The sequence below is a fragment of the Nematolebias whitei genome, chromosome 10, assembly GCF_014905685.2.
Source record: "Nematolebias whitei isolate Nwh7 chromosome 10, NemWhi1, whole genome shotgun sequence".
Lineage (NCBI taxonomy): Eukaryota > Metazoa > Chordata > Actinopteri > Cyprinodontiformes > Rivulidae > Nematolebias > Nematolebias whitei.
The window spans coordinates 27,596,842-27,609,510 of record NC_056507.1 but is presented as its reverse complement, the minus strand read 5'-3'; the positions used below and the strand labels follow the sequence as shown (position 1 = coordinate 27,609,510).

General features: G+C 43.7%; 1 protein-coding gene across 2 annotated transcripts in view; it reads right to left on the bottom strand.

Moving 5' to 3' along the window:
* The window catches only part of roraa (RAR-related orphan receptor A, paralog a), a 232,590-nt gene that overhangs the window by 9,601 nt on the left and 210,320 nt on the right, over nucleotides 1-12,669 (bottom strand). For both annotated transcript variants that reach the window (XM_037683524.1, XM_037683526.1), the window contains 2 exons: nucleotides 2,064-2,149; nucleotides 490-631 (listed from right to left, as the gene is read on the bottom strand). In XM_037683524.1, the coding sequence (XP_037539452.1) occupies nucleotides 490-631; nucleotides 2,064-2,149 (228 nt within the window). The remainder of the gene's footprint in view (nucleotides 1-489; nucleotides 632-2,063; nucleotides 2,150-12,669) is intronic.

Genomic DNA, 12,669 nt, shown 5'->3' with positions numbered 1-12,669 from the left:
AAGCAGTCTCCTCGGTCCAGTCTTGTCTGGACCTGTCTGACGAAGATGGAGTGCTTCTGCCTGCGTGCTCCCATTACTGTATCTCAGCTGCAGCAGCAATAATAACACCCTCTAACGACCTCCTGTTTTATAAAAACTGGGCTTTTCTTACAGCAACAAATTAGGCCCACAGCCTAAGTGCTCGCCCACTAGTCGCAGATGATGAACCTAAACGGATGTTCTCAGGTGTTCAATAGCTGCGTTCCTCTCAGAAAAAAACATTGTCTCATTAAGTCCGACCATCTTTTTTTTGTTTCTCCACCAGGATTTAGGTTTAACGCAGCAAACAAACTAAATAACTGGTTTGATTTAGTTATCTCCCCCCCCCCCCCCCCCACACACACACACTTTATAGCAAATAAAAGGCGCCGCCTCAGCATGACCCTCTTCACCTCACACCATCTCGTTGCATCCGCCCACTTGTTGCTGCCTTCCTTTTGAATCACTTACCATCTCGTGACATTCCCACTGCCAGGCACTTCTGCAGCCTGCAGTGCTGGCAGCGGTTGCGGCTGGTGCGGTCGATCAAGCAGTTTTTCTGACGGGGGCAGGAGTAGGCTGCATTGCTCTGCTGACTCCTCCTGAAGAAGCCCTGCTCAAAGAGGAAAAAGAAAAAAGAAGAAGGGGGTCATGGAAAATCCTTAGGTTGCTGAATGAAACTCTGTGGGTGCAAACAGCTTCTGGCACCAAAGGATCATTTTACGTCTTCATTGTGTTTTAATGCTGACAAGATTTATAGCAGCAGGACAGTGATTTACTGTATTCGTAGTGGTGATATTTTCATTTCTCTGCTGGCAAATTGAAATGTAACAAAACTACTGTGGTGGTATTTTCCTGACTGCAAGGTTTTACTGTCTGGCATTTAAAGAGCACTGTGTGTACAGCACGAGGGCGGTGTGTTTTGGGTAGGCATGATAACAGTGGATGGTATTTTTCCTTCAGTGGAGTTATTAGTGTTGATTAATGCAGCGCTGGCATGCGTGGTGCTAAAGAATTGCAAACACACACCGACTGGATTCCTCATCCTTTGACTTAATGAATTGATTCCAGCACATCATTAACATGCCCCACTCTACTGCTCCATACACATATGTCTTAATTAGCTGCTCATTGGCTGTTTAATTACAAGAAAACAGCTGACAGCTGCCAAGTTGCTTTATAATGGAAGCCATTATGGAAACAGAGTAAAACTGCCAGTGACAAGCAGCACTCCTTAATAATGCAATGATTTATGGTCCAAACTTTTGTACTTGCACATATCATTAAAGGCCTTTTCTGCCTGGACTAATTAGCAATCATTAAAGATAGATTTCAGCACTTTATCCTTTAGTGTTTTATCCCTTCCAGCCCCCGTGCGAGGGAGAGGAGAGGCGGCAAAAAGAGCTGAAAGGAAGCTCTTTTTGTCCCTCGCACACGCACACGCACGCAAACGCGCACACGGGAGCAAACAGCAAAGGTGGAAGCTGGTTGAGGAATGCTAATGATGTGCCTGGTGACAAGCACGGGGGACAAGAATACACTCCGAGCACAAATTTTCTCTCACTGTGAATGGCTGGTGTGTGTGAAACGGTACAAAAGGTGGCTTCAATGGGAGAAACACACTGTAGCAAACAGCCAACAATCTGCTGTAATTCAAAGCACTCTCCTTTTTGATCATGTCGTTTCATGAGGAGCAGCGGCAGAAGTGGAAAGAAAGGGGAAGAAGAAAAAAACTGCAGTGAGGAAGACGTGTCCCTGGGAGGGAAAAGGCGAAGCGATGACTATGTCCTACTAATTGTGGTTTTCTGTGATGTTTTCAGTGGTGCTTGACCACTTTAATGATCCCGCTCTGTGTGTTTACACATCGCAGTCCCTCTCTGAATCATTGTAAAACTTCAGCAACATTCTCAGATGTTGTTTCCCCTCTTTTTTTTCCCCCCTCCATGCAAGCAACTTTCTGTACCTCTTCGGTTCTTCCCGTCTTTTGCCTCTCTCTATCGCGCTCACACCCATCACACTAACAGGTTCGGTCTCTTGATGCTTACCTTACAGCCTTCACATGTTATCACTCCGTAATGGATGCCTGATGATTTGTCTCCACAGATCTTGCAGGGAATTATTTCGATTTGAGCTGCGGAGAAGAAAAGGAAATGAAAGAAATAAATAAATAAGAGATGGGAGGGAGAGGAAAAAAAAAATCAACATTTTGCTGTCACAAGTCGCTGTACAACGCTCTCACCATGGATCTATGTTGGTACATGAAAGAGCGCAGTGCTTCTAAAAACATCTCATCCACTTGCTTTTGAAAATCTTCACTTCCACCAGAGTATTAGTGGAATATTTAGAGCTGTGTGTATGTGTGTGCGTGTGTTTGCAGAGGAGGATCTGATTTTTAGTTCCCAACAACAGCCACTATAAACATGGCTTCAATTTGCAACCAAAACACCACTTGCATAAGGAAAAAATAAAACAGCTACTCATAAACTTTAATATTCTACAGTAGCATTAATATAAACCTTGTGCAATGACAAAAGCTCATTTAGCCGTATGAGGAAGTCTTTTCCCCCGTGGAAAACCTGACTTCATGCAGCCTCTTAAAATTTCTAAACCATAACCCCCTCCCCAGGAGCAAATCCACTGCAGTCACAAAGAAGCCGAGCATGCCTGCTGTGCTGGATGCAGCAGCAGCATCTCTGTGTGTAACTAAAACGATTCAGCTCGACTGTGGTGTTGTGCTGTTGACAGGCCTGTGATTCAGCCGCCATCAAGGACAAAAACACAGAGGACAGGCCTCATCCATCGTCGCTCCCCTCTTCAGGAGTGGACCACAGGCCAGCGCAACCACAACAGGCAAGAACACACAGACATCAAAGCGAGCCAGAACTCCCAACTCGTCCCCACTGATGCTACCTCCACCTCCCCCACACCCTCCAGAGATCTCTATCTCCTAGCCCTCCTCCACATCTCTAACATCTCAGTGCCGCCGTTCCGACGGTTCACTGCGGAGCCAGACGTTCCGCTATCTGAGCTACATCGAGGAAAGATCACTGTAGGATATTTTGTCATGATGTAACGTTTTTCTGATTTTAACCGAAAACACAGCCAAGCGACCCCAGCATTGTTGCAACGTAATTTTGTATCAGATGAAAAATTATTGTAAATCGCTTCAATAGGATCCAGTACAAATGAAACCAGCAATCTTTGAAGCACACACACACACACACTGCCGCCAACTTTCATCATGTGCTAGCACACAGAGTATATGATTGGGATGGCTCTCAGCTACTACTACACCAACGTTTAGCTCAGTGGTGTGGTGTACGTGATGCGCTGGTATACGCCGTATACTCACTAGAAAAGCTTGGGAATTTCTGTATACCCACTTAAAAGTGCCCAGTGACATATTGGACATGTGTCATTGATACGTTGAAAGATTGAAACATCTGGGCGAAATGCGTCATAAACGCCCTCAGAGACCAGCGGTGTCCCTCTTCTTTTATGGGGGGGAGGGAACGGTCTGTTTGTTTTCCGCCAGGCCCGTGTGCCATCGCAAGCTGCTCCAGCTGCATGAAGCTAGCGGGAGTGACGCAGAGCATCACCGGAACAAGGGTGAGGGGCTTTTCAGAATAAAAGCTTAGACCGGATATTTATATTTTGTCGTGTCAAAAGTATTCGTAACCTTTGAAGCCACCAGCGTGAAGTTTTGAGAACAATAAACAGCAAAACCCTTATTAAACAATGATTCTTGGTCACATTGCTTAAAAAAACAAAACAAAAAAAACAACACATTATAATAAAAAACACTTAAAAAACATTAATATTTACATGTGCCATTTAAAGCCTAAATAACTTTCATATTTTGTCCAATTTACTTTGGAAGTCTGAACAAAAAAGAAAATAACTTATTATAAAAAATATGATAATATGCGTGTGTGCGTGTGTCTATATGTAAAATATATCCATCCATCCATTATCTTCCGCTTCCTAGGAGGTGATTCAGGCAAATCAAATAAATTGATGAATAGACTGTACTAATCAGTGTATTTTGGTTTCTAAGCACAGTATACCCACTACAAAAATGTAGACAACACCACTTCTTTAGCTCAATATCTGCAGACATATCTGAGTTACAGCCATTTTTGTGTTTGCTAAGATCGATTCGCCGTAGCACCCATCATGAATCGGGACGATTCCAAAAGTAAATCAGTTGTAGATGCTCATTAACGATTACTTTTTGAGAGTTTCAATAAAAATCTGACCACTGGTTCACGAGATATTTTGCATGCAGGCAAATGCAACACACACACACGCACACACACACACACACATGTACACATACACATACAAAGAAAGACAAGTATTTCCCACCTTTGATGGCGGCAGGTGTTAACTAGTGCAGCACAATATATATAAAAAAAAATTGCATTTGTTAAATATTGATGCAACATGATTAATTGCAATAAACCCAAATTTGGTTCATTCCTTTACATGTCTAGCATCTTAACCTCTATCATCTGGCCTGGGTGTGAGCATCACGGGTTGTGCGAGGCTATTGGATTGGTCAAAATAGCCTAAACAGCATGAATATAATTGCCAAATTATTTACATTTTGTACAACCCTAATAATAAATGATACATCCCACAAAGAGATGGTACATTGTCAGAGTGTTACATCAGTGTCTCCCCTCAAACCAGGCCTAACTGCAACGCCTCGGGTTTCTTTTAAAGACAAAAGGCTTAAAATACCTCCTGCACACCTTTAACAAGCAGCCTCTTTATTCTAGTTTGATCACATCAAAAGTACTTTTGTTGAGGTTCAATCTACAAATCCCTGCCCATTTTAATCAACTGCCAGGGAGCCTGTGATGTGTCATGTGGATAATGTCCTTGTCCCTGAGGCATGCCCGGGAGAGGCCCTTAACACAGAGCCTCTAATCCAGCAGCCCAGGAGCCGCCCTCCCTTCATTCAGGGATTTTAGTGTGTTCTCCTTGCACTGCTGGAGTCAACAACACCAACCATGTTTATGAGGAATTAGCCCAGATTTTAGTAAAACGAACCAAAGGGAGTGATGGAACATGCAAGCTTAATTCTCCTCTGGACAACACCTCCTGCGATTTGTGATTCTCCCATACAAAAGAGGGCACTGCACCTCGCCGACCCGGATTAGAGTAAAATCCAGGCAGGAGGCAGGCTCTGACAACCTAACTGAGAGGGTTAATTTATAATTAATCTTTTCCTTACTGTGCACAGTGGCTTGTTATTTCATTTAGGTCTATCTCTGTTTGAGTGCACTCCATTGTTTGTTTTTGTGTTCTCACCACATGAGCATTAGCAGTGCAGTGTGTTTCAACTCCTTTAGCATTTTCAGCCTCATTACTTACATAATTTGTTCTGACATGCACTCACAACAACTGAAGCGTGCTGTAATTATGACTAGCTGTGTTTCTGGTGAACCCAAGGTTGCAGTGATGAGCCTCGGCCATTCGGGGGCAGTGTAGGGCTGCTTCTACGGTTGTCACACCAAGTTAAGCCAAGCTTTCCACCCACCATGTCCAACCCACATGCTTTTGGCTATGCACTCCAGCCTCTGATAGCTCCAGGCTTAGGCTGCTGCTAGCTTCCCCCACCCCCACAGCGTTGCTCCGAGATGCCTTCATCTCTCCTGAAGAAGCAGAGCTGGCTGGGCGCTCGTTCAGGCCTGACAGAGGCGGTGCCACATCAGGTGAAAGCAGTGAGTGTAGAGATGCAGGGTTGCCAGGCTGGGCAGAGCATGCATTCACACAAGCATACTTCACCAAAGCTCTGTCTGCAGCAGCTAACACTCTTACCTTACCACCAATGCACAAGTCCAAGGATGTTCATTGCACTCAGCAGTAAAAATGGTTTGTTTATGAACCTGCTGAGATAAACTTTATGGATTTTTATAAGTATCTGTACATGTATCTATGAGATGAGCTGTAATACCGAGCTATAACACAACACAAATATTCAAATATGCCCGTGACCAAAAAGTCTGTGACTTTACTAAACCATAAAAAAACTATTTCTCCTTTGAGGGAAAGGTAATGTGGCAGTTCAGACAATAAGGATGAGTTAAACTGATTTTACACAGGGGACTCAATCAAATACTTGGAGACACTTCCAATCTGGCACTCAGTATCTTATTGACACAAGCTGTAGTGTTAACTGCCACTTGGGGTGAAACAGGCAGCCCCTGGCTCGCTTGAGCTTGACCAGTGCAGTGCCACTGATCCCATTCACCGCGCCTGCCTGCCTCCCTGCCAGCCAGCCCTGCCTGCTCTGTTTACGACATCAAAGACAAGCACAGTTTCACAGGCAGCCATGCCGAAGCCCATCCCCAGCAGCCTGCCGCTCTTCACAGCACCGTGAGATGGCCTCTGCATGCAGGCCACTTCAAAGACACCTGCTGAGATGCCAAGATTATGTTTGAATCATGCCGCAGCACGATCACACCCCAGACACGGTCACAAGGGTTGAGCAGTAACTCGGGACAGATTTCCTGCATGCAGCGTAGCAGCGAGGCACGGGTGCTGAGAATTAAGGGGCATGGCAGCGAGTGGAGGCGGTCAAGCAGGATTCTTGAGGCTCGTTTCTTTTTTTTTTTTTTTGTCTGTTACTGAGCCGCTCAAGGACACTGATTCACAACACTAGCAGGCTCTTTGAGGGGATGACGTGTGACTCAGTGCACATGTACAATAGGGCAGAAAGGCCATCGCATGTTCACCCAGCGCCCTTCACTGTCTTCCTCACAGCCGCTGCTCTGACAGCACGGTACAATATGAAAGAGAAGAAAACTAACAGTCAAATGTGAACAGACATAACCATCTGCCAGTTGCACATTAGTTGTTTACAGCAGTCCTGTCATAAATCATTCTGTTAAGAGCATGGAATGAGCAGACAAACATGTTCCAGCTGTGCATGGACATCTTAGTACAGTCCGTCATGGATATTATGAAGAATAAGTCACATGGTTGTGACGCTGATGAACATAGAGAAAAAACAAAATTTCTTGACAAACTGGAAGTCATCATGCAATCTAAAGTGCAGAAAATTAACCTCACTGTACTATTCATTTCATTCTGCAGATAGCATCTCCAAATTCAAATCAAAGTGACGATCCTGCAGTCTTCTGCAAACACGTTAAATCTCTAGTCAGAATCTCTTGGCTGTTCCCACTGAAACATTGGAAATACTGACATAACGCTGAAGGATTAAGATTATCCTTCAAATTACACACCGATGCCCAGGCCACCGTCATAATGCTGGGAGCTTAACCCATTACTCGATTGGACTATTAAATCACTTTCTCATGGCCTTGTGAAGCACAATAGACATGCACAACAAATGAAGGAATCTAAGGCTTCTGTGCAACTGTGTGCAATCAGAGAAGATTTTCCTTTTTCTGCTGGTGGATTCACATTACATCCAAGAGAAAGCATGTGAAGTGGATGGAAAAAAACACTGCCTTGTCTGTGTGCAATGTTGTTTTTGTGCGTGCGTTTCAGCCGTGTTGCACTGACAGCTGTCAATGGCAGAGTGACGCAAGCCAGTGGGCTCATGTCATGTATTATGTAAGATGGACAGGGCATGACATTATGAGCAGATTAACAAGTCGTTTTCTCATCGGACAAACTGTGATTACATATATTTTCCTGTGGAAATATTTGACAACACAAGCTTGAACTGAGCAGTTTTCTACACAAAGGATAATTTCTTTATTAGACAAACAAGCCTTTGCACATGCAACATGCAATCATCAACAGAACGATCTGTCTAAAGCACATTAGGCAATGATTTCTCCATCATTATGTGCATCTATTTATTTTTCCTGCATGAACCTCCCATTTGGCAATGCAGATCAGCTGTCGGTTAATAAACAAAGGCTTTCTCTAAACAGATACCCGTCAGATCGAGCTGTAGAGAGGCGACAGCCGAACAAGAGATGGAATCAGATCTCTGCCTCTCTCATCTGCCAGGGCTCTGCTGTCATGTGAACTCACACATTACTTTTTTTTTATTCCTGTTTATGCAACAGAAGAAAGGTTATTTGAATGTCACCGGCAAATGCTAAGCTATGTAACACTTTCTGTACAAATGTGGTATTTGTTTAGGGAACAAAGGCTGCTGGCGTTTTTACCACTGAGCTGTTTTAATGGCACAATCTGGGTGGCATGGCAAATAAAGCAAACAGCAAGATACAGAAATATAGTTGCAGAGCAAAACCTAAATATTGCTTCTTAGAACAACTATCCTGAAGTCATCATAAAAATAAAAAAAACTCTGACCAAAGGGATTACAAAAAGAAAGAATATAATTGACACATTCTGATGTCTCTATGCTGAGTCTAGCTAATTCCCTTCCAATCATTGCACTCTCTAAGCTGTGATCCCCCCACAAGAGACCAGTTGTGGAGAATTTTCTGTCTCAGAAAGTGGCTCTTTAAAGCCTTTCCCCTCTATTATTCCTTCATAGCTGCACCGTGACTTTACTGAAGCTCAGGTCTGGACCGATGCCCTGGGCTGCTTTTTGGATGAACTCGCGTGTGAATCTCTGTGTTTGTTTATGTGTGAGCCCTACTAATATCAGCTCTGCCCAAACTCCAGACGTCTGTACAACACGGCAGTGCTCCTCTCTCTTCGTGTGTCCCCCTCTGTATGTATTTGACTGTTTTATTGAAGTACATTCTGGCATCCTTTACAAGGCGGAACAGGACAGATTCTCAAACTGCAGACATCTCTCTTCATGCCTCTTTCTCCACCGGTGTAACAATAATTTGGGCACTAATTTATGAGTTGTTGTGGCAAAGATTGACGAGCTTCCTGACTGGGAGTCTGCTTTGCTGCACTCTAGGGGAAACAACAAAAGCCTAGGTTTACTGAACAGACGAGCACCATGAAGGGTGGCATGTGTGCGGCGCTCCTCTCCCCTCCCTTGTCTTCCCCACCTGAGCTTGAATCTCTCTCCCTCCATTATTTTCCTCCTCTCTATGCATCCTCTCCCACCTTCCTTTTTTTGTCTGCAACTATGGTGACAAGTGAGGTTTTGCCCAGCTGATGGAGACCAGGGGGTGTGTGTGCACATGGAAGAAATAAATAAAATACCTGTACGCTTCATTTAACTAGAAGAATTTGTATTTCTCCCTATTTTCACAAAAAAAAAGTTTTATTGTGTGAATCTATTTTAACAAAAAGGTTTTTTTATTTAAATAAAATCAATTTTTTCCATTGTGCAGTGAGTTTTTGTTGGTTTGTTTTTGTAAAAAATCTCGGGATACGCCAAAACTCAGAATCACTGAGGCTCAAATCACACAGGGGTAGGCTGACTGACTGGTGCAGGCACTGCTGGTTGAATTTTAAGAGTTGGCTGAAGATCCTGTGATGCTTCTGACCAGTTTAAGAGGGCCATGTTTAAAAGCTAGACGCTTAAACGAGGCCTTGGTTAAGCACCTCTCTCAGCCCTGAATCTCACCACAGGGATGGCTGCTTTTTCCAAAACACAGGAATATATAAATAATGAATCCTTCATAACATCTACTGCAACTACATGCAGAAACCTTTACATAACAACAAAGAGCCTTGTTCCTTTTGCACCAGGGAATTTGCTCCTGCCACACAGTACAACTTCCTTTCCACTATAATTGCTGTATTAGTATGCATTTCTGTACGACAGTCAGAACTCTGCTGCATGTTTGTGGAGAACACTTCTGCTTTTTCCGCACTTAGATAAAACCTCACATCCACTCGTCTTGCGTGGTCTTTCTCTCAGAGGTGGCAGTAGGTAAGCATTTAGTGATTATTATAGATGCTGATGAAGCGCACATCTGGATGCATCAAGTGTGAGAAGAGAAGATAAGAGAAGAAGAGAAGAGACTAGGTCTCAAATCAAGCTGCTACTTGGGGTCAGTGGGTCAGAGGCGCAGAGCCAGAACACACATGCAGAGCAGGCTGAATTGTTCAGCTGACTGTAATTGTCCCTCTGTGGTCTCCTTAGGAAAACATGTTTCCAGACAACGCATCCCAGCTGCACGAGCCAGATAATAATCATGATCGTGATTCGCTCCATCGAAGAGGGAAGCTCAGCATAAACCAGTTGTGGCAAGAGGTAGTGTTTCCAAACCAGAGCCTTAAGTTGCTGAGGAAAACCCAGATGAAAAATCTTGCACATGATTCTAGAATACTGCTGCAATTAGTAAAGTCAGGAGCGTCCACATTGTGAACTTTAATAAAAAAAAAAGTGAGATTAATTCTTCTCATTGTTGGGCAGTGTTGGAGATATTTTGTAAAGTTACCCTAACTGCAGTTGGTAGAGTTGCATTCAGGCCCAAAAAAATCCAACCCGGCCCCAGCCTGTAGTCATCATTTCCAAACCCCACCCGGACTCAACAAATTAACAGTAACTACAGGTCAGAAGCCGATTTAATTAAGCTTTGACTGCTTATATAGTTATTAATGGTCGGCAGACGCGCAGGCTGATTAAAGGGGTAGAAGATCAGAGCTGAGTGGGTGTTTGTCCTTTCATGGCCGTCAAAGAGCATTAAATCCCTGTTTCTACCTGCATTCTGCATTATTCAGACAAGGACCCTGCTCTGACATGTCCGCTTTGGGATCTCACCTGTTTGGGTCGTGGGCCACGCGCGTCCGATGAGTGCAGCGGCTGAATGAACGTCCATTTGGGCGATGGGTCGCTGCCTGGCAGTATAGTCCTATCTGAAAATTAACTGAACTTTCTTTTACTTCTTTCAAGTCCAGTCTGGTCACGGTCAAATGGCCGCGTGCAGCTGGTGATTGTATGGCAAGCCATGTTGCCATATAATTGGATCGCCAGCCGTGCGTGTCCGCTGACACCATCAAAAGCCCAACATCGACTTAGCCCACCCATCTAGCACACTATTACGGCCCGGAACGGCCCAAATTCGGGTCAGACCGGGCCGGGCTTCAGACCTGGATTAGAAATGACAGCTCCAGCCCATGGGCAATGATAATAATGTGAACAATCGTTCACCCTATAATCACATCAACATCAATTTTTCACATTAATTAAAAAAAAAACATTTTGTTGAGTTTTGTTTGGGAATATGATTAAAAAACAACAACAAAAAAACCCTCTAAAATCACATTTTCTTTGACAGGACTGCCAAACTTATCCACTACTGGTACGGTGTTTTAACACCAGCAGCGGGCTAAAAGACAACTCTTATCAGAAACCAGATTCAAAAGCATCTACTCTTGCTGTCTTCATGCAGCGTTCTAAGAAATTGTCAAAACTAATCTAAATTAAATAAATAAATGTGGCAATAACAGTGCAAAGCCTGTCTGCTTTTAAACTCAGAGTTATTTTAGTCCAGCAGATAGAGCTCAGAAGGCTCCACGCAGCCCCGCGGCTACTCAACACTTTTTATACTGTGGCTGATGAGCACCTCTGCTGCCATTCTGCTTGAAGGTCCCGGGTTTTCATCAGCTGAAAAAGACCAGGCGAGGACAGGGAAGATGAATGACATCAGTGGGCAGCCGATACTTCCAGGGCCTTGTGATTGAGACAAATGAGCCTTGTTACATTAGCTGGGATACTGAATCCTGCTGCTCAAAGATCCAGTGCTTGATAGAGCTGAAACTAGAGGCACCCAACCTTTCCGCAGATCACCAGTGTCATGAGGCCTCCGACGAGAAGCTCGCTCAAAGTGTCGGCTTCACTGCACTGCATTCTTCCTGTTTACTTATTGTGCTTTCGGCTGCTAATTTATGGGAATCTATGCAAAGATGCACAGCTATACAGTATCTGTGCAAGAGTTTCTATTTGTCCTTCGAGGGTTTCCTGACTTTGGTGCTTTCCTGATTCAGATGAAACATTGAGACGTAACTACAATCAAATCCATGCACATAAAATATATTAGTTTTAGAGAGAACACATGAATCTCTATCACAGAAATTAAAATCAAACATAAAAAAAAAACTTTGGAAAAGAAAAAACGTTACTATTAAGTGTAACAATAGTTGAGGCTCTAGATTTAAACGGTTTAATGACCCAACTATGAATTAATAACAAACAAAGTGAATAAAAAGAAGTGAGATTGAAATAAATTTTCGATGTGACAACTGTTTGACGTATAGACAGCATCAATTCCTTTCATCAATTACCTTCCCCACAGCTTTCGAAGGAACTCAGCCGTCATGTTGTTCTAGTCAAACTGTGAGCGGTGAAAAGGACCCAAGTGTAGACAACACAAGCAGTGGCATGTATGTGAAAGTATCCGGCATTTTCATTAGCAACAGAAATCAGAAAGCAGGTGTGCAGATTGACAAACAGTAGGAGGAGCAGACAAGACAAAAGGACAAGGACAAAAACCACAACATCACTTCCAAGACTCCATGTTATCCTTTAAGCTAACGATAGCGTCTAATATTACCCAGAAGCCACCCTGACTCTTGTGTTTCAAGCCTGCCTGAGATACCCCTGAAGTCTGGCCTTTTCACTAATGGTTTCAAAAACACAAAGTTTGTTTTCTCAGTCATCCAGGTATATAACAACAAAAAAGGTTGAATCATGTCATCTGGACTTCGTTTTTTTGTTAAAAAGAAACGTTTCGCCCCTCATCCAAGAGGCTTCGTCGGTCTGAGGCCTAGCCCTCTGGT